At 38.0% G+C, this 22,635-nt stretch overlaps 1 protein-coding gene across 1 annotated transcript in view; it reads right to left on the reverse strand.

Moving 5' to 3' along the window:
• Window positions 1–22,635, reverse strand: part of MYO3A (myosin IIIA) — a 233,234-nt gene that overhangs the window by 59,077 nt on the left and 151,522 nt on the right. The window contains exons 21-25 of the mRNA XM_059404999.1: window positions 15,190–15,343; window positions 13,453–13,541; window positions 10,329–10,458; window positions 3,695–3,774; window positions 3,147–3,224 (exon numbers count right to left, since the gene is read on the reverse strand). Of these exons, the coding sequence (XP_059260982.1) occupies window positions 3,147–3,224; window positions 3,695–3,774; window positions 10,329–10,458; window positions 13,453–13,541; window positions 15,190–15,343 (531 nt within the window). The remainder of the gene's footprint in view (window positions 1–3,146; window positions 3,225–3,694; window positions 3,775–10,328; window positions 10,459–13,452; window positions 13,542–15,189; window positions 15,344–22,635) is intronic.

Here is a 22,635-nt window from a genome sequence, read left to right on the forward strand (position 1 = left end):
ATTATGACTGAGCTGAAGGCAGCCGCCCAACCGACTGAGCCACACAGATGTCCCAAGTCTTTCTTTTTATTGTAAGAAAAAAACTCCTGAAAACTGAATGTTACAAATGTTCACATTAATTCACAGTCAATGGAGAAAAATCCATATTAATGAAAATTTTATTTATAGCATATTTTTTAGAACACAGATCTACTAAAAAAAATGTGGAGGCATTAACTCAGAACTTAGCTATCAAAAGGTTGCCTGTACATTCTTAAGGCAACTTTAATTAACAGATAATATTACTTTTCATATATTGGGGCACCTGGGTGGCTCAGTGGGTTAAGCCTCTGCCTTCAGCTCAGGTTATGATCCCAGGGTCCTGGGATTGAGCCCCGAGTCGGACTCTCTGCTCATCAGGGAGCCTGCTTCCCTCCCTCCCTCTCTCTCTCTCTCTGCCTGCCTCTCTGCCTACTGGTGATTTCTGTCAAATAAATAAAAAAAAATCTTTAAAAAATTATTTTTCATATAATTTGTTTATAAGTAATTATATCCCTTCATGGAAGCTTGCTGATATATAATATTAAGGCATATGACTTAATTTCTTGCTTATACTATTAATTACCTTGTCTAATTCCTTCTTTATAGAAAGTATGACAGTAAACCCTTCAAGGCCTGTCAGAATCATCTCCTGGGCTAACGTAAGAAATGAGAAGTGAAAGCAGTTTACTATATAGGATGTAGGAGTTACAAAAAGAAGCAAACACATTTAAGTATTCTAATCTGCTCTAGCTTGATAATTTTCTTATTTATTTTAGAATTTTCAAAATCACATAGATAGGAAAAATGTGTATTCACCAATGGCTTATTAAAGTGGTAACCAATGACAGGACAACTAAGTATAACATTAGAATAATCACAGTTCACCTAAAAAGGGAATCTTAGAAAATGATGTTGAAGAGCAGCGCTGCTATTCAATGGCAAAAAAAAGGAATGTGTGAACAGAGACAGTTGGTGTTGGTTGGATTTGCTTTTAGTGTTGGAAACAGAAGCCTATAATAACAAAGCCAGAGGAAGCCAAATACGGAATTACACAAATGACAAAGCCTTGGATTTGCTCAGCTTCTTTTTGAGCATTGAAACTCGGATGTAATCCTCTCACAGCTGGGCTTGCCACATGGGAGCCCCTTTAAAAAAAAACATTATAGGGGTGCCTGGGTAGTGGGTCAAAGACTCTGCCTTTGGCTCAGGTCATGATCTCAGGGTCCTGGGGTCAAGTCCCGCATCGGGCTCTCTGCCCGGTGGGGAGCCTGCTTTCTCCCCTCTCTCTCTCTACCTGCCTCTCTGCCTACTTGTGATCTATGTCTGTCAAAAAAAAAAAATCTTTAAAAAAATAAAAAATCATTATATACTATGTGGAATTATCTTCTATCACTTTTCACTTCAGCTTGAGGAGGAAAATGATTTTACGAACTAATGTTTTAAACACATGCACAGTCTTGGACGCCAGCCACAGTGGACTGATGATGGTCTTGGATAACTCACTTAAAAAAAGGGAGATAATCTGTCTGTTAAGTACACTTGCTAATTTCACTCTGCTGTGGTCTTGCTGGAAGGTACCAGCAGGAAATGTGAGATAGTAAGCATATAAAGGTACTACGCGCTACTCAAAGATGATTAAGCACACACTCTCTGCTATGAGCTTACGACTTGAAAAAGTATTTAATAATACTTTTTTAAAATGCCCAGTTATTTTTAAAAGCATTTCATGATTCTGCTAGAAAACTGAATTTACTCACTCAACACTTACAGTAAATTTAGCCTAATTTCCACCCCTTCTGCCTTGAGTTATACTACTAATAATTTCCAATTTTTAGTTGGTATTTTCTTCATTTTCATTGGCTGGTTAATATGACTTGTTATTAATTTTTTAATTGTTTTTAAAGATTTTATTTATTTATTTGAGAGTGGGCGAGTGAGTGACAGCACGAGAGGTGGAGAGAGGCGCGGAGGGAAAGGACCCCAACATCATGACCTGAAGGAGGCAGACATTTAACTGACTAAGCCACCCAGGCGCCCCAACACGATTTTATCTGAAGAGATAAAGAAGAATGGACACCAATAATGAGGGCAGGGGTGTCTAGAGTTCTTCAGAGAATAGAGGAAGTAAAGTATTTCTTATCTTCCTTTTCTCCCCTATTGTCCAAGGAAGAAAGGTAAGATAAGGTCACCATGGCCTCATGCTAAGGACACAGTGGCTAACTTTCCTGGCATGTTACTATGCTTCCCCGATATCTTTTCTCCTTGCCCCACACCTATACCAGTTCTTCTTTTGAGGTTTTCATCTTGTCTATGTGCAGGGAGCTATGGAATGGACCTGGATACTCAGCCTTGTCCCATCGGCCCACCCCAAGATCATTTAGGAGTGGGAAGAAGAAGTGATAGGTATTTATCATAGCACTGAATTAAAAAACCTGTCAGGTTTTGTTCTAGCGGAAATGTGGTTGGTTCTTTGGACGAATCTTAACCAAAGTAGGAACTCTGATTAACTTAGCATGCAATAATTTTATAGATAAAATATCAAAGCAAACCAACCCATGGGTTTTTGACAATACTTCCTACTATGTTCTGTATCTAACAAATAATAAATGGAATACAATGAAAATTATCTTTTGCTAATAGTACTGTGATACTTATTACTAGCTTTTGATTTGTAACTCTCTCAGGGGCATCTGTTATTTATTTTAATAACTCATCTGATTCAGTTGAGTGTCTGTTTTTGGTTCAGGTCATGATCCCAGAGTCCCAGGGAGTCCCGTGTCGGGCTCCCTGCTCAGCGCAGTTTCTGCTTTTCCCTCTTCCCCTGCCCCTCCCCCTCCTGTCTCCTCTCTCACTTTCTCTCTCTCAAATAAATAAATAGAATCTTAAAAAAATTAAAATAAATAAATAACATTCCTGGGGTGACTGAATGGCTGTCAGTTAAGCCTCCGACTCTTGATTTTGGATCAGGTCATGATCTTATGGGTCATGAGATCAAGCTCCCCATTGGGCTCTGTGCTGGGCATGGAACCTCCTTAGGGTTCTCTTTCTTCATCTCACTCTACCCTTCCCCCTGTCTGAAATAAATAGCATTCCTAAGTACCACACACCATAATTAAATAACTTACTCTAAAATATGATGCCACTGTTTGTGTCTTCATGTTGGTTGTCTCTATGGCATGATGTGTGGCTTCTCCACTTTGATCCTACAAAGACCAAGAAAGACGGTGATGCTTCAGTATCCACTGTACCCTATGATCTACAAGGAGCCCATGGAATTTCCTTCGGGTTTTCATGGTCTATGCTTTCACATACATAAAATAACAAAAGGTTAATATTTTTGCTTAGGGTATTGTTTTGTCAACCCCACTGGAATTTTAATTGGTCGTGCAAGGAACATGAGTGTCTTAGAACTTAACTAATATATTTTTAGTTGGTCTTAGTGTAACATTAAAATGAGCTATAAAGGAAGGGTTAGAAATGTATCATAACTGCATGATTCTTTTAGTGGCTAGCAGTAATATGAACATAACATAGCTGTTTAAGCAGAAAAGAAAGATCAAAGGGGGAAAAACCTAATAAGTAAAATGCTATTGACTTTTAGGAGCACACAAACACTGTTTGTTGTCAAGGTTAGATTTTTAGACTCACTGTCATACAAAATGCATGTTCTTACCTTGGTCAAGTTGATTGATTTTTCTGAAGTCCTCATTTGATAATTTATTAAATTTCCAGTTTTAGAATGTGGCAGATTACCTATAGGAATGTGGATGAAATTAACATACATTTTAGAATTCTTAATCACTAAAAGACTTTCCTCATAGTTAAATATTAAAATAAACATTGTTGGTGTCATAATAGTTATCCTTGGTTAAGTATTTATGAGAAATTTAAGGATAAAATAATATCACAAAATAATTTTAAATAAATTTTAAATTCAGAAAAAAAACACAGTTTGGAGTTTAGAAAAAATACAGGTGTTGGATTTCCTTTAATTGCTACAAGCTATGATGATATCAACTAATTTTCTTTGTGTGTGTGTGTACGTGTATGTATGCATGTATGTGTTAAATGGCTCTGAGATTTTCTTTAATGCAAAGGTACACTTTACGATGGGCCTTAAAAATCACATGGATTATTAATTCATATGAAATGGTTATAAGAAAATCAAGGATGGTTGAAAGCAATGGATATGTTCAATCTAACATTCAGAAATATGTGCCTGTTACTAGGGCTACTTAAATGTGCACAACCCAAGGCCTTGAAAATATTCTAGTGTAGTGAAAAATTATGGTCCCAGAAACCGGGAAGATATGGATGTGAATACTAGCTGTAGTACTTAAATTGTGTTGCCTGTGGATCATTTACTTAGTCTCTGAGTTGCATTTTGAAACCATATAATGGTGATGGTGCCTGCATCACAGAATTTTGATGACATGTGACAGTATGTCAGGTGCATGGTGCGTGCCTGGAAATGTTTATTCTTACTCTCTTTTCCCCCACACCTCACCAAGCACAATAAACAACCAACCCACAATCCAAGAGTTCATCATCCCACCAGTAATGTTCAAATATATCTCAAGAATTCAGTATCACTTCAGAAAGATTATTTCTTTTCATTCTCATTCTTTTAGGTGAGAAGTAGAGGTGACATGTTTTTTGTTTGTGTGTTTTTTAGAGAAGGAGAGAGTGTTGTGTGCATGCCAGGGGTGGGGTGGGGACAGACGGAGAGGGAGAGAGAATTTTAAGTAGGCTCCATGCCCAGTGCAGAGCCTGACGCAGGGATCAATCTCAAGATCTGTGATCATGACTGAGTCAAGATCATGAACTGAGCTGAAATCAAAAGTCAAGTGCTTAACCAGCTGAGCTACCCAGGTGCCCCAAGGCGACATGTTTTTGACAAATCCTTCACATTCTTTGTGGTGGTGAAAGCTGCCTCTGAAGTGATATGCAGGTGGGACCCTGCTTGGGATGCAGCCGGCAGTGCCTCTGCTGTGCTGTTGTCCCCCTTCCCCATTATCAGGAAAAGTGCTGTGATGGATGTGCACACTGGCTTTCATGCTGGGCTGCACACTGGACTGTTCACTCTTCAGCTGTGAGACTTACTACAGACAGCAGAGTGGACAGAGATAGTAACACACGGTCTTTAGAGGGGCATCTGTGGACATTCATTTTTTTTTTTTTTAGGGAAAGTTTTAGAAAAAATTACCAAAATTACTACAGACTAATACAAAGGACTAATAGCACATTAATTAGAATAAACCCAGTACTTAATAGATACCATTACTTAATATTAGCTAAGTAAGAACTAAAAATTTACGTTTCTCTGAAAACTGAAAGACTAGAGGAAATTTACTAAAGGATTAATAATTTCAATGTAACAAAATTTATACATGAGTCATCAAATTCTTTAACAACAAAATAAATGAAAGCCTTCTAAAAATTCATTAATGCATATCAACAGGAACTAAAATTAGCATAGATCTTAATTTCAGAAAATATATCCACTTTGCCTTTACAGCTGACAGATGAACAAACCTGTAATAAACCAAGGTAATGATGTGAGCTACATGGAACTGTAGTACATTTCCTCTTAATAATGGCTGAACTGTATTTCATATTTTAAGTCATACGTGCAACAGGTTATCTCAGAATCTTGGAGACAGTGTAATATAGGATTGAAAAACCTAAACTTTCAAGCCCACTTCTAAGACTTCCCACAAGGGCAACACTGGGAAAGTTGCCGAACATTTCCAAGACTCAGTGTCTCATCTGTAACAGTAGTTCCTCCTCAGAGTGTTGCTATTAGGAGTAAATAAAAGTAGTCAGCACAGTGCCTAACACATTGCAACTTCTAAACAAATTCATGAAAAAAATAAAAAGATAAAAAAAAGTAAATTTATGTATTTTTATTGTTGTAATTATTATTATTATGTTTGCATATCTAGGTGAATATAAAATCCAAATGTCTCTGATAGCTTTGAGATTCGGAGTCACTGAAACATCTTTGATTATGAAATTCTCTTTTCCCTGGCTAATGAAACATGGTTTTGCTGAATCAGGAGACAGAACATAGTATTGAGAACCTGGCTGCATATTTTATAAAGGTAAAAAACATGACATTAAGTGCATGGATGCAGTTGGTGGATATAGAAAGAGATGACAATTGTTAAAGTCAAAATTGAAGACATTTGTTTCTGGGCAGGATAAAGCAACACGGACTGGATTAACTGAATGACTAAAAGAAAAAGAAAACCAACAACTAACCATACAATATGTATGAGGCAACAGCTTTTCTTCCTTTTCATTTTTTATTGTAAAACTTACATAATATAAAATTTAGCATCTTAATCACTTATAAGTGCACAGGTCAGTAGTATTAAATACATTCATAATGTTATGCAACCATCACCACCATACGTGCCCATAACTTTTTTCATCTTGTAAAACTGAAACTTTATACCCATTAAATATTGGCTCCCCATTCCTCCCACCCCTAGGCCCTGGCAACCACCATTCTGCTTTCTGTCTGCATGATTGTAACTACCCGAAGTACCTTATTCTGAAGAATCACACCATATTTGTCTAGGAATAACAGTGTTTATACGTTGTGCATCAAACAGTACAGGACACTGATCCCCGAATGAGGGGAAACAAATGAGGTGAGCCCTATGAGTATCCCAGCTTTCTGTCTAAAGAGATTTACACTGCAAGGAGGGGAACTCAGGTGAAGACTAGGGAAAATAACAAATGTAACCAACAGAAAACACGTCAAATCGTAGAGTCAGTCCAACCCAACATATCAATAATCACAATAAATATAAATGGTTTGATCACCTCAATTAAAAGGCAGACATATTTAGAATTTAAAAAGGCCCAACTAAATGCTGTTTACAAAAAAAGCCCTCTTTAAATACAAACAAAAATAAGATGAAGTTGAAAGTATAAAAAAAGACATACCATTCAACCACTAATCCTAAGAAAGTTGGAATCTCTGTATTATCAAGCAAAGTAGATTTCAGAGCAAAAACTATTACCAAGGATAAAAATAGTATTAATAAAGGGGTCTGGTCATCAAGAAGCTATAATAATAATTCTAGGGGCACCTTGGTGGCTCAGTGGGTTAGGCCTCTGCCTTCAGCTCAGGTCATGATCTCAGGGTACTGGGATCGAGCCCCGCATCAGGTTCTCTGCTCAGCAGGGAGCCTGCTACCCCCTGCCTCTCTGCCTACTTGTGATCTCTCTCTCTCTCTCTCTGTCAAATAAATAATAAGTAGAATCTTTAAAAAAAAGAAGCTATAATAATTCTAAATGTTTATGTTTCCAATAATCTTAAAAATACATGAAGTGAAAACGGATAGAAATGAAAGACAAAATAGACAAATTGGATTATAATCAGATATTTCAAAACTCTTCTCTTAGTAACTGATAGAACCAGGAGAGAAAAAACCAGTAAGGATATAGGAGATTTGACCAATACTATCAACCATGTTGACTCAATTGATATTTATGTAATTCTCCATCCGACACAGTGGAATACACGTTGTTTTTAAGTGTAAATGAAACATAAAATAAGATATATTATATTCTGGGCCATAAAACATGTCTCAGTAAATGTAAATGGATTAAATCATACAAAATATGCTTTCTGAGCACTATGGAATTATATTACAAGGCCACAACACAAAGATATGGAAAATCCCAATATTTTTAGAATTAAAATTCAATACTTATACATAATCTATATAATTACTTACATTAGAAAAGAAATGTTTTCTTAAATCAACGACCTATGACCTTACCTTAGAAATTAGAAAAAAGGAGACTAAATAAAACCCCATGTAAACAGAAGAAAGGAAACAAGAATGAAACCTCCCCCCCAAAAAAAAAGAAAGAAAGGAGGGAAAAAAATAACAAAATAGAAAGCAATATCAATGGAAAAAAATCAGTGAAACTATAAACTATATACTGGTTCTTTGAGAAAATCAGTAAAATTGACAAATCTCTAGAAAATCTAACAAGAATAAAGTGAAAGAGGACACAAAAGATTCAGATCAGGAATGAGAGAGCTGATAAAACTCCAAGATCTATAGATATTAAAGGATAATATAAGGGAACACTATAATCAAAATTATGTCAATGAATGTGACTACATAGATGAAACAGACAAATTTCTTAAAAGATACAACCTACTAAAGCTCATTCAAAAAATTAGATAATTAAATATCCTAATATTTGTTAAAGAAATTGATTGAATTTTTAATTTAAAACCTTTTCACAAAAAAAGCCTTCTGGCCCGGATGGCTTCACTAGTGAATTCTACAAAGGAATTCAGAAAGAATTAATACTCTACTTTTCCTGGAAGCAATACTTCTGAATTCATTCTGTGAAGCCCATATTACTCGGATCCCAACATTAGAAGAAAATTAGAAGAAAACTACAGTCCAATATCCCTCATGAACACAGATACAAAAATTCTTAACAAAACATCAGCAAATGTAATCTAGCAATACATGAAAGTTCAATGCATCATGACCACGTCACATTTTTCCCAGGAATAAAAAGTTGGCATAATATTAAAAAATCAATCAATGTAACTCATCATATTTACAGATTAAAAAAATATATGAATGATCATCTCAATATATGCAAAAACGCATCTGACAGAATTCAAGTATGCATGCCTGGTAAATACTCAGGAAACTAGGAATAGAAAGAACTCCTCCTCCTGAGAAAAAAGGTCTATGAAAACCCTACAGAAAACATCATATTTCCTGGGGAAAAACTGAAAGCTTTCTCCCCAAAATGAAGAATAAGACAAAAATGTTCATTTTTAGCACTTGTACTCAAAATTGTGTTGGTGATTCTAGCCAGTGCAACCAGGAAAGATGAAGACATAAAAAGTAAACAGAATGGAGAAGAAAGGGGAAACTCTTTTTTCACAGGTGACATGATCATCTATATAGAAAAATCCTATGGAATTTACAAAAAAAAAGAAAGTTACTCTAATAAACGAGCTTAACAACACTGCAGGGTGAAAGATTAATACACAGAAATCAACTGGTCTTCTGTATACTAGCAACAAACAATTTGAAATAAAATTACCACTTATAATAACATAAAATGTGATATATAAGCAGATAATTTGACAAAGATATACAAGTCACACACACTGAAAACTACAAAATGTTACTGAAAGAAATTAAGGAAGACAAATAAATGGAGAACTATATTGTGCTCCCTGATGGGAAGACCTAATATTGTGAAGATATCAATTCTCCCAAAATTAATCTATAGCTTCAGTGTATCCCAATCAAACTCTCACCAGGATTTTTGGTGGAAACCGACAAGCTTATTCTAAAATTTATATGAAAAAGCAAAGGAATTATAATTGCCTTGATAGCTCTGAAAAAGAAGAGTTGGGTAGCTTATACTACCTGATTTCATTTTTTTAAAAAAATTAAACTACATTAATCAAGAAGTGTTGCACTGCCTTAAAGATAGACAAATATGGGGGACACACAATAGAGAAGTCTAGAAGGAGACCTACATGTTTATAGTCAATTGATTTTCAGCAGGGTGCCCAAGCAATTCAATGGGGGAAAGAACAATTCTTCCAACCAGTGGTGCTAGAACAAATAGAGAAGGTCAGGAGTGGGAGGGATTCCAGAGTCATGAGGAAACATCATCTGGGGGTGACGAATATGTTTACTACTGAATGTGGTGATGGTTTTACAAGTATATATGCCTGTCAAAAACATATCACATTTTACTGTCTAAACATGTCTTTTTTTTATTGTATGTCAGTTATATCTCAATAAAACTATAAAAAGAAATGCAAGATAATATAACAAATTCCAATAAAGAAAAGTAACCCAAACTACAGTTTTTTTCTACTTAAAAGCAAATGCAAACATGTATATGGTTGGGTAGAACAAAGGCATGTAAGTTTTTAACCAATAAGGCAGAGCTCACTAAACCTATAGAGCCTTAAATACCACCCCAAAAGCTGCCCAGTCCTGAAACAGAGGTCGCTCTGAACTTTTCAGAGGTGAGCATGTTTTTCTAGTGAGTCGCTAAAATACCACCCTATTTTCTGGTTCCTTCTACAGACACTTTTCTTTAAAGAAAACCTAGTTTGTTTATATTCACTTTTCCACGTTCTTCAGACAGCTGGGGCAGAATGTATTTTAAAAAATGCATATTTAGTAAGCTAAAACCAAACCAACATAAAAATATTGAGGATTAAACTCATGAAAATCACAGTCAGACACTATGGGATTGGGCCCAAGGAAGTTGCCTTAGCTTACCTGTTTTTGTCAGAGGGTGATTGATGAGTTGGCGAATTACACTGTTTTCTGATGACCTCAAAAGGAGCACAATATCCGTTGGAAGAGTGTCTCTATTCTTAGCTAAGAACCCACTTGCATTATAGAGTACCTGTTGATAAAGTACATTTCAGTGTCACAGTCAATGTCATCCTCATTGTCATCATCACCATCAACAGTGGCAGGGGCAGAGTCATCAATAGGTATTTACGGAGAACTTCCTCCGGGCTGAGTGACAGGTATACAAAGATTTATAAAGGCAGTTTGGAGGAGCAAACTTTTCCAGGTCTACAGTATATTTTGTCAGAGAAAAATCTGTGTCTCGCTAATTTTATTTGGGTTGAAATCATGGTTTGTTTGATTCTTCTCGTTTATTACGCTGGAAATTTGGTATTGTTTCCTTTCTCTGTTTGGAGGGCAGAGGGAGGCATAAAGGAGGCACCTGGGGCCACGAGGCATTCTCATTTCCGTGATAATTGAGTCTTGCACAGTGAATCGGCCATTACAGATTTTCATCTCAGTCAGGAGTATGGTCTAAGTACATTATGAACATTCACATTTCTGGCACTTCTAAATAATTTTAGGACTTTCTCAAGACCAACGTAACTCAAAGATTTCTGTAGGATTATCTACTATGGTTGTTTTATCGGATGAATTGTGTCCCTCCAAAATTAATATGTTGAATTCCCGATCCCAAATGTGACTGTATTTGGCTAGGGTCTTTAAGGAGATAATTAAAGTTAAATGTGGTCCTAAGGGTGGGACCCTAATCCCATAGGACTTGTATCCTTGTAAGAAGAGAAAGACACACTGGAGGTCCCTTTCTGCTTCTCATGTACTCAGAGAAAAGGCCACAGGAGGACACTGAAGGATACAACCATCAGCAAGCCAGGCAGAGAGGTCTCACCAGACAGTGATCTCGCTGGCACCTTGATCTTGGACTTCTAGCCTCCAGAACTGTGAGAAAATAAATTTCTGTGCTTTAAGCCACCCATCCTGCATTATTTTTCTTATGTCAGTCCAAGCAGATTAATACAGCTCTTAAAAACAACTGGATAAAATGATCCTAGGAAATTCTTAATGGATGTTTTTAAAAAGGCTTGTTTGGAAAAATCACATGCTGAACACCATGGGAGAGGCCATAACTATTATATTGAAGGCAGATTTTTTTTTCTTTCAGTGACAGAAGCCTGTGAAACACAGAAATCTTAGTAGACATGAATCTTCCAGGTTCCAGGTTATTTTTTGTTGTTCATGTGTTTTTCATTCTAGGCATTTCTTTCTTAATTTTAGTATCTTCTCAGTCCTCCAATATTTACCACATCACTGTGAAGGAGTGAACTCTGCAGAAGGGAGACAGAGCATCCTCTGGGTTTAGGTTTATCGTTGAGGTCTGCTCTGCTGTGGGAATGTGCTTAGACAGCCAACTGCTAAACACTCCATCAGACAACCCTACCTAGGCTAGCTCCATTATCTGACCACACCTCCAATGACCACTTTCTCCTGTTGGGCGGGAGGAGAGGCAAAGTCTTCTGTGGAGAGAGAAGCACCTCAGTACTGAAAAAGGCAGTTTACGTAAAAGGTTCCCTGCTATCATTTAAAGAAGCAAAAATAGGTCCCCATTGCCAGCCAATCTCACCCAAAGCTATAAGATCTTAGGGTCAGAAAGATGGAGGCTTTGATGCTTGTCTCTTTGTTTCCCTTTAGTTTCTTAATAAAAATTCCTAGGAACAACGCCAAAGACAAGGGAAGCAAGGGCAAAAATGAACTATTGGGATTTCATCAAGATCAAAAGCTTCTGCACAGCAAAGGAAACAGTTAACAAAATCAAAAGACAACTGAAAGAATGGGAGAAGATATTTGCAAATGACATATCAGATAAAGGACTAGTGTCCAGAATCTATAAAGAACTTAGCAAACTCAACACCCAGAGAACAAATAATCCAATCAAGAAATGGGCAGAGGACATGAACAGACATTTCTGCAAAGAAGACATCCAGATGGCCAACAGACACATGTAAAAATGCTCCATATCACTCGGCATCAGGGAAATACAAATCAAAACCACAATGAGATATCACCTCACACCAGTCAGAATGGCTAAAATCAACAAGTCAGGAAATGACAGATGCTGGTGAGGATGCAGAGAAAGGGGAACCCTCCTACACTGTTGGTGAGAATGCAAGCTGGTGCAGCCACTCTGGAAAACAGCATGGAGGTTCCTCAAAATGTTGAAAATAGAACTGCCCTATGACCCAGCAATTGCACTATTGGGTATTTACCCTAAAGATACAAACGTAGTGATCCAAAGGGGCACTTGCACCCGAATGTTTATAGCAGCAATGTCCACAATAGCCAAACTATGGAAAGAACCTAGATGTCCATCAACAGATGAATGGATCAAGAAGATGTGGTATATATACACAATGGAATACTATGCAGCCATCAAAAGAAATGAAATCTTGCCATTTGCGACAACATGGATGGAACTAGAGTGTATCATGCTTAGCGAAATAAGTCAAGCAGAGAAAGACAACTATCATATGATCTCCCTGATATGAGGACGTGGTGATGCAACATGGGGGCTTAAGTGGATAGGAGAAGAATCAATGAAACAAGATGGGATTGGGAGGGAGACAAACCATAAGTGACTCTTAATCTTACAAAACAAACTGAAGGTTGCTGGGGGGAGGGGGTTTGGGAGAAGGGGGTGGGATTATGGACATTGGGGAGGGTATGTGCTTTGGTGAGTGCTATGAAGTGTGTAAACCTGGTGATTCACAGACCTGTACCCCTGGAGATAAAAATATATGTTTATAAAAAATAAAAAAAAATTCCTCTAGAAAAAATAGAACGTTTGTGTTTGAAAAAGTAGAAGGATTTTTTGGTTAACCTGTTAGAGCTGGATGTTCTGGAGTGGGAGTGGCTGGCAGTGGATTGGACAGATTGGAGGAAGCTGGAGAACAGTCAGGGCCAGTTTGGGGCAGAAACAGATGGCCATCTCATTTTAACCATCTAAATTTTTCGGGCCATAGCTTTCATGTTTATCATTATTATTTGATAAGGGACTAAGAGAAACTCAGTCATAATTCTTCAAAGTTCTTACCTTTCCTGCATAATGGTGAATTCCAAAACTAAGTTCCATTCTTTTGGGCCTCCAGAAATACTGCGATTTCAGGTTCCCTTCAAATTTTTCTATAGGGAAAAAAAAATTGAACTCCACTATCAAGCCATGTAAGGAGATCCTCAGAAAATACTGATTGACAGAATCATCTCTTTCACTGTAAAATGGACAATGTGCACTAAAAGGACAATTTTACATGGCTGACAAATGCAGATTTGGAGCAAAAATGGTGAGACCAAACTCAAGATCATGACTGTAACCATTCTATTATGATTTAGAGAAACAACTCAAACCTTGGCAAGCAACAGAACCACCCCTGGAAGGCCTATTAAAACACAGAGTTTCTGACTTAGTAGGTTTCCTTCTCCTAATGTCCTCCATGCTATTCCTTATGCTGCACAAGTAAGTAAAACCATATGATTCTGAAACTAGACCAAAGGTTTAAATTGGGGATATAACTAATTGATATTCTATAAATATACCTAATTGATATTCTATAAATTCTGGAGCATAACTTTATTACTGCTCGTTACCAACACATTCTCTTGCATTTTGAATACCTCAGATGTCTATAATTCATGGGGGGAATCCAAGAAGTCACATTTCTAGAAAGTTCTCAGGTGAGGCTGATGTTCCTAGTCTGGAAAACCTTTTTTTTTTTTTTTTTTTTTTTTTAAAGATCCTACTTCTTTATTTGACAGAGAGAGACGTAGCAAGAAAGGGAACACAACAAGCAGGGAGAGTGGGAGAGGGAGAAGCAGGCTTCCCACTGAGCTCCATGTCCTAGAAGGGACATTTTAACCTCTAAATCAAGTGATTGCTATGAAACAATTAACCCCAGAACTTTGGGGTTGTTTTGCTTTCCATTAGTATTGTCCAATTAGAGGAGAGAATAAGTCAATGAGTGAGTCAGCAGGAAGCAACCTCACAGACTGAATGGTAAGAAACAGACTCTGTCACCCAAAATAAATGAGAGAAAATGTGAATCCAGATTTTCTGCAAATGTTTATTATATATAATCAATATCTCCTACCATCACGGAATATGATATTTATATATCAAAAATGATTTTTTTTTACCTGAACAAGCTAAAGTTTTATTTTTTAATCTAAGGAATAAGACATTTAAAATTTTAACCATTTTAAATGATAATCATTTAAATACAGCATACATAACTTTGCCTTCTTAAACAGAAAAAAATGAATTTGTTTATGCTTTCTTTGATGACTTAGGATTATTGTGAATATTTATTAATGTACTGTAATTTAGAAATTATTAAGGTACTGGAGGCTGTTTGCCTCTGTTAGTCAAGTGATGAATTGATTTCCTTCTCATTAGCTATGTCTTTTCAAATTCCAGAGCTGGCCTTGTGCCCTGCCCTCCAATTTCTAATTTGGAGCTGGGTAGTTCCTTTTTTAAGGAGGGGGGCTTGATAATTTCTAAGGTTATTTCTAACATAAGATCCTATGACTGAGGCTCTACCACTGTAAGGAAAAGTCCAATATCAAACTAGTTTAATTCATCACTAAATATTCCATCCTATTTTAAACATTCACTGGTCCAGATATGAGACCTAGAGCCTCGTCTTTAAAGTTACATATGCAGACTTTGTGATAGCTATTTTCTCCCAGATAATTGAAAACCTATATTTTTAAGTCATTCAAAACATTAGATGACTGCAACACAAAATGAAGCAGACATCCTGGATTTGAAACTCACCCACAAGAGTCTGGTCTGTGGCCTTGGGAAATCGACTTTCTTCATCGAGTAGGGATAGCAGACCCATTGGCTTCTGCAGAAACATATCTAGGAGGGGCAGGTTATCTTCATATTCAATCACTCTGGCATTAACACCCTCATTTAGGTATTCATTCTGTAACAGGACATGACACATAGAAAAAATTCACTTAAAAATATGTGAATTATGGGACGCCTGGGTGGCTCAGTTGGTTAAGCGGCTGCCTTCGGCTCAGGTCATGATCCCAGCGTCCTGGGATCGAGTCCCACATCGGGCTCCTTGCTTGGTGGGGAGCCTGCTTCTCCCTCTGCCTCTGCCTGCCACTCTGTCTGCCTGTGCTTTCTCTCGCTTCTCTCTCTATGACAAATAAATAAATAAAATCTTTAAAAAAAAAATATGTGAATTGTGACATCGTGAATTTTTGATAGGTAGCTTGACAGTAATTACCCCAAACTCTCTTTTACACATATTATAATAAATTGCTTCCTATGACATTGCCCTTAAACTGAGGCTATCATTTTATTTTTCTTTCCCTAAAACTGTTAGTTCATTAAAGTCATCGGTGACTTGGTAATAATAAAATTTTCTAGTCTCTATACCAGAATTACAGACATCTGAGGTATTCAAAATGCAAGAGAATGTGTTGGTAACGAGCAGTAATAAAGTTACGCTCCAGAATTTATAGAATATCAATTAGGTATATCTTAGAGTTATATATCCCCAATTTAAACCTTTGATCTAGTTTCAGATTCATACGGTTTCACTTACTTGTGCAGCATAAGGAATAGCATGGAGGACATTAGGAGAAGGAAAAGAAAAGTAAATTGGGGGAAATCAGAGGGGGCGACGAACCATGAGAGACTATGGACTCGGAGAAACAAACTGAGGGTTTTGGAGGGGAGGGAGTGGGGGGTTGGGTGAGCCTGGTGGTGGGTATTAAGGAGGGCACGTATTGCATGGAGCACTGGGTGTGGTGCATAAACAATGAATTTTGGAACACTGAAAAAATTAAATTAAAAAAAGAAAACAGATGAACATAGGGGAAGGGAAGGAAAAAATAAAAATAATAAAAATAAATAAAAAATAAAATAAGATAAAAACAGAGAGGGAGATGAGTCACAAGAGACTCTTATCTATAAGGAGCAAACTAAGGGTTGCTGGAGGGGCAGTGGGTTGGGGGGTAATCAGGGGATATGCATTAAGGAGGGCACTTGATTTAATGAGCACTGGGTGTTAGATACGACCAATGAATCTCTAAATTCTACCCCTGAAACTAAGAATACACTACATGTTAACTAACTTGAATACAAATAAAATCTAAAAATAATGGAGTAAAAAATAATAATAAAAAAAAAAGAAAAGAAATGGATCTCTCAAGAACATTTAACTAACTTCTCAGTCATGATGACATTTACATTGTTAATAGGGTGGACAACCGTGGGTCATAGGAATGACCAGTGGATTTAGAACCAAGAACACATAGGTTCATATCTAGGTTCTGCCTCTTAACTGGCCATATAATTCTTTTAAAATTTTTTTGACTCTATAATCTCCCACCGTCTCATTTATCACATGGAGGAAACAATTTCCATCTAACAAAGTAAGTCTATCTGGTACATTAATAACTAGTTGTTATTGAGTATACCATAAGTTGTATAAAATAAAAAGGATGAATAACAACTAGTGTTAAGATTGGGCCCAGGCAACATGGGTATTGACGATCTAATTTACCAAATGGGCATGAAGAATGGTGCTCTTGGGGTGCGTGGGTGGCTCAGTGGGTTAAAGTCTCTGCCTTCGGCTCAGGTCATGATCCTAGGGTCCTGGGATCGAGCCCCGCATTGGGCTCTCCGCTCAGCGGGGAGCCGGCTTCCCTTCCTCTCTCTCTGCCTGACTCTGCCTACTTGTGATATCTATCTGGCAAATAAATAAATAAAATCTTATAATAATAAAAAAAAAAGAATGGTGCTGTTGCTCCATTCCTATGACTCTTCCCTCACACTGAGCCCCTACCCCAGTGCTTCAGGCTATTAGAGGACATGCATGACCCTGGGGAGACTTGAAGTCATGCTCCCGTGCAGGGCCTCATCAGTTCTCAGGTGATAAAGCAGCTATCACTGGGAAGTGTAGGAAATAACTCTTGCCTCGGGCAGAATATTCTGCACCATTCAGAACTATAAAATGACAGAGTATTTTCATTATTATTTTAACTTAAAAAATTTTTTTTTTAAGGAGGCTCCATGCCAGGCCTGAACTCACAACCCAGAGACCAAGACCTGAACTGAGACCAAGAGTTGGACACCAGCTGAATGAGCCACCCAGGGGCCCCTTCATTATTTTAATATAGTCCTTAATTCATTAAATATTTTCACTGAACATCTTATAAAAAGGCATCGTGATGGGTGATAAAGAGATGTTTAACACAAACTCCCTGTCCTCAGGTGGATTTAAGATATAACTTGAGTGATAAGTTTAGTAAATAAAAACTCAAATGCAAGGTAACATACAATAAACGATACTTACAACGTACTCTATGGAGTTCAGAGAAAGATAATCAATTTCCAGCAACTCTGTGGAGGAATTTAACCAGTGGCAGGTGGGGCACTTAATAAGCTTAAACTTATAACCAGTATTTTGAAGACTTCTGAAATTGAAATCTAATTTCAAGGGTGTCACCAGGAAAAAGAAATGTACATTTTTAAGACAAAAAAACTAATACGTAAAAATTTGGCAGTGCCCCTTGGCCTGAAAAGTAGACCACCTGAAAGCCATTTGGTTTTTCCAGTACATCAAAATGGAAACAATGTCTGGAAGTTTCACAGCCTTTGCATTTGAAGGTAACCTTGGGAGCCATATGCAGACCCAGAATGACTTGGCTAGTAGACGTATCAAGCTGACAGCACATTACAGCTTAAATCACAACCGCGAAGTTCAGAAGAGGTTTTGTATGTTTTGTATAGAAAGCACACAAGGTTAAGGTCTCAATCAGTGCATTTGTCATTTCTATTTGCCTGTGTCAAAATCCACGGAACACTTTTGTGGCAGGTCAGACAGGAAAGAGATGAGTAACGTGGGAAACAATGGGCTCCCCTTGAAGATACTTGTAAGTATTAGGGACTCCAGACAAACCGAAGGACAGAACATGCTTTTATGGAGGAGTTATAAAGCATTCTGAGTAAAAGGAGCTTGCATAGAACAACCGATTATGTATTTTTGTAGAGGGTATGACCTCAAAATACTTAGTTGTTTTTAAGCGTAAGTGGAGCAACGAAGCTCTTAGAACTCTTAAGAAAGTCCTTTGCTATGCCCTGTATGTTAAAAATACATTTAGAGCAGAAGATAAGTGGAGTTATTAACTTCAGTAAAGGACTGCTTAGCATATATTATCTCTGCTCTGTTCGGATGGCCTGAGTTCCCTTTTGAGAAGGGCAGATGAATAATTATTTAAGTATAAATCAAGGAGAGGAGGGAAATCAGAAGACTTGGGTGTTAAGGAGGCTTCATGCCTGAGTCCAGGGCTTGCTTGTTTTTCACTGAGTTTTCAGGGTGAGTTGGGAAAAGGACACGTGGCAAGGAAGCCCGTGAAGGTGGCCCCCCTGCACAGCTCTGGCCATGACACAGGGCTATACAGCGTCCCCGCAGGAGAGATTCTAGATGACGAAGTTGAGTCCTTCTGTGTGGAAGGGTGGCTCCCATAGGCTGAGAGGCTGCAAGCTTCCACGTGGCTTGGAAGGTGGATGGGAACGTTGGTTTCCACCGCTGGGCACAGACTGTCACTCAGTAGAGGATGGACTCTTACCTCCTCGGGAGACCTTTCTCCAAGGTCCAGACTAATTCAGCAACACCCCCACCCCCCGCCCCACCATTCATCAGCTGGTCACTCCCTATCTCTCCGCCGCCATGTTTCACATAGTTTCACAGTATTTCTGGCATTTTTCCTGTTTTATTATTCTCCTTCTCTTGTTAGAATAGGAACTCCAAGAGGACAAGCACTTTTACTCACCTCTCTGTTTTTGAGCTCAGTATCTAGGGAGACCTGAGCATATTAAATAAATGGCTTTGTGTTAGGGATTGAACTGCTCCTGCTCAGCTCCTGCCCCAGCCAAGTTCATATGTTGAAGCCTTCATATCCAATGTGACTGCATTTGGAGATAGGGCTCTTCAGGAGGTGATTATGGTCAAATGAGGTCATAAGGGCATGGCTGGAATCCCATAGGACGGGTTTTCTTCTAAGAAGGGAAGAGACCTGCAATTGCACTATTGGGTATTTACCCCAAAGATACAGATGTCGTGAAAAGAAGGGCCATCTGTACCCCAGTGTTCATAGCAGCAATGGCCACGGTCACCAAACTGTGGAAAGAACCAAGATGCCCTTCAACGGACAAATGGATAAGGAAGATGTGGTCCATATACACTATGGAGTATTATGCCTCCATCAGAAAGGATGAATACCCAACTTTTACAGCAACGTGGACGGGACTGGAAGAGATTATGCTGAGTGAAATAAGTCAAGCAGAGTCAGTCAATTATCATATGGTTTCACTTATTTGTGGAGCATAAGGAATAACATGGAGGACAAGGGGAGTTACAGATGACAAGGGAGTTGAGGGAAATTGGAAGGGGAGGTGAACCATGAGAGACTATGGACTCTGAAAAACAAGCTGAGGGTTTTGAAGTGTGGTGGGGGGAGGTTGGGGTACGAGGTGGTGGGTATTATAGAGGGCACGGATTGCATGGAGCACCGGGTGTGGTGCAAAAAACAAGGAATACTGTTATGCTGAAAATTAAAAAATAAAAATAAAAAGAAGGGAAGAGACCCCAGGGAGGTGACTGCACAGAGTGAAAGTCACAGGAGATCACAGGGAGAAGGCAGCCGGCCATCTGTGAGTCCAGAAGCCAGGCCTCAGGAGAAGCCAAACCTGTCCCTGCTTTCATCTTAGACTTTGAGCTTCCAGAACGGTGAGGAAATAAACTTACTGTTTCAGTTCCAAGGTCTGTGATATCTTATGGCAGCCCCAACAAAGGAATACATGAGTTTTCTGGATTTCTTTTGTTAAAGTCACTTTAAAAAGCTGTTTTCCAGAGAAAGGCAGACTGGGGTGGAAACAATAAATCATGTGTGCATGCATAATTCTCAGCTTCTGATTATAAATGTAATACATGCTCATGTAAAATTAAAAATATGGAAAAACCATGAAGACCTCAAAATTCACATATAAATTCATCACCTCTAAATACTGGCTTAACATTTAGTGGAATCTTTTTAGTCTTTCTCTATGCATAATATTTCTGATAACAAAAGTCATACTATGTATTCAATTTTAATTTTACTTTATTTGCTTTGGTAAAATGGAATGGAAAACATGTAATTAATACATTTTCATGAACATTATTTGACTGGCTACCTGAGATATGTTGTAGTTTTCTATTCCATTCTCTTATTTGGGGACATTTTAGATTATCTCTTTAACTATATTATTTATTTATTTATTAAGTGAATGGCTTTTAAAAAAAAAGGTTTTATTTATTTATTTGACAGAGAGAGAGATCACAAGTAGGCAGAGAGGTAGGCAGAGAGAAAGGGGGAAGCAGGCTCCCCGCTGAGCAGAGAGCCCAATGCAGGGCTGGATCCCAGGACCCTGAGATCATGACCCGAGCTTAACCCACTGAGCCACCCAGGTGCCTCTGTTTTTGTTTTTATAAAGTAATCTCTACACCCAGCATGGGACTTGAACTCACAACCTTGAGATTAAGGGTCCCATGCTCCACCAGCTGAGCCAGGCAGGCACCCCCTATCCATTTTAAATAGTGCTGTGATGTACATCGTTGGGCACCAAGTTTCTCTGTATTTCAGATTTTATCTTTAGCACAGATTAGCTGGTCAACTTGTGAATGTTTCACAGGCTCATGATGAGCATTTCTAGACTGATTTATTTTAAAGCTTGCAGTAAGGTGCTTTCTAATCAGCCCTGCACATATACTCCTGTGTGTAGGCACTTGCTGCATCCCTGCCAGCACTGAATATTCTCATTAAGGAACCTTTTCTGGTATTTTTGAGAAATGAAAATGATAGCGCATTGTTGTAGTTGCATTTCTTTGACTGGATCTTAAACTACTTGAGAGGATGGTTTGGAGGGAAACAACATATGTCTATGCTTGGCACATATTACACAATGCCCGTGGGCTACTATGAAGAGTGTTATTATTCTGGAACGGATAACCATGACCATCATTTAGCTTCTTCTTGGGCTCAGAGGTAACATCACACCACCATCCATTGTTGTGATATCGCCGAAGATTCAGGAAGGAAGAGATCAGAGTTAAAACAGAGGAAAAGCTAAGGGGTTTCTCTGAGAACATCCTGATGTCAGGTTAACTTTTTAACTTTTGTTCTTTTGTCTCTTCTGCATTTGTTTCTACATGTTGTCCTGGTCATGGACTAACTGTCTTCCTTAGGAGTTCATTCTGAAGACGTCTGGCTGGCTTAGTCAGCAGAGAATATGCGTCTTGATCTTGGAGTTATAAATTTGAGCTCCACAGTGGGTACAGAGATTACTTAAAAATAAAACCTTAAAAAAAAAAAAAAAGGAATTCATTCCTGAAGCTGGATTCTGAGTGTCTTTCCTGGGGAAATTATCTTCTTTTTCCTCCCCCAGCTTCACTGAGGTACAGCAGACATATAACATTGTGTTAGTTTAAGCTGTATTGTGTACTGACCTGACATACTTACATATTACAAAATGATCACCACCATAGAGTCAGCTAATTCCTCCGTCACATCACTAACTACTAGTTCTTTTTTGTGGTAAGAATTTTTAAGATCTATTCTCCTAAGAATTTTCAAGAATATGGTTCAGTTTTATTGGCTGTAATCACCACACTGTCCATTATTAGGCCCATAGGGCTTACTCGTCTTCAGACTGAAACTTTACTCTTTGACCAACATCTCCCATTTCCCACAGCTCTCAGGCACTGGTGACCACCATTTTAGTCTCTGATTTTCACTTAGCATAATGCCCTCAAGTTTCCATCTATGTTGTCTCAATTAATAGGATTTCTTTCTTTCTCATGGCTAAACACATTCCACGGGGTATGTGGGGTATGTGTGTGTATGTGTAAGATTCTCTATCTGGTCATCCTTTGACAGAAACCATTGTTGTTGTTTCCACTATTGTGAGCAATGCTTCAATGAATATGGGAGTGCAGACATCTCTCACAGATCTTGTTTTGATTTCCTTTGGATATATACCCAGAAGTGGGATTGCTCAATCATACGGCAGTTCTATTTTTAATTTTTTGAGAAGACTTCATACTGTTTTCCATAGTGGTTACAGTGATTTATATTCCCACCAATAAGGCACAAGCATTCCCTTTTGTCTACACCTTCACCAACACGTTATCTTTTTAAATGATAGCCATTCTAACAG

The sequence above is a fragment of the Mustela nigripes genome, chromosome 6, assembly GCF_022355385.1.
Source record: "Mustela nigripes isolate SB6536 chromosome 6, MUSNIG.SB6536, whole genome shotgun sequence".
Classification (NCBI taxonomy): Eukaryota; Metazoa; Chordata; class Mammalia; order Carnivora; family Mustelidae; genus Mustela; species Mustela nigripes.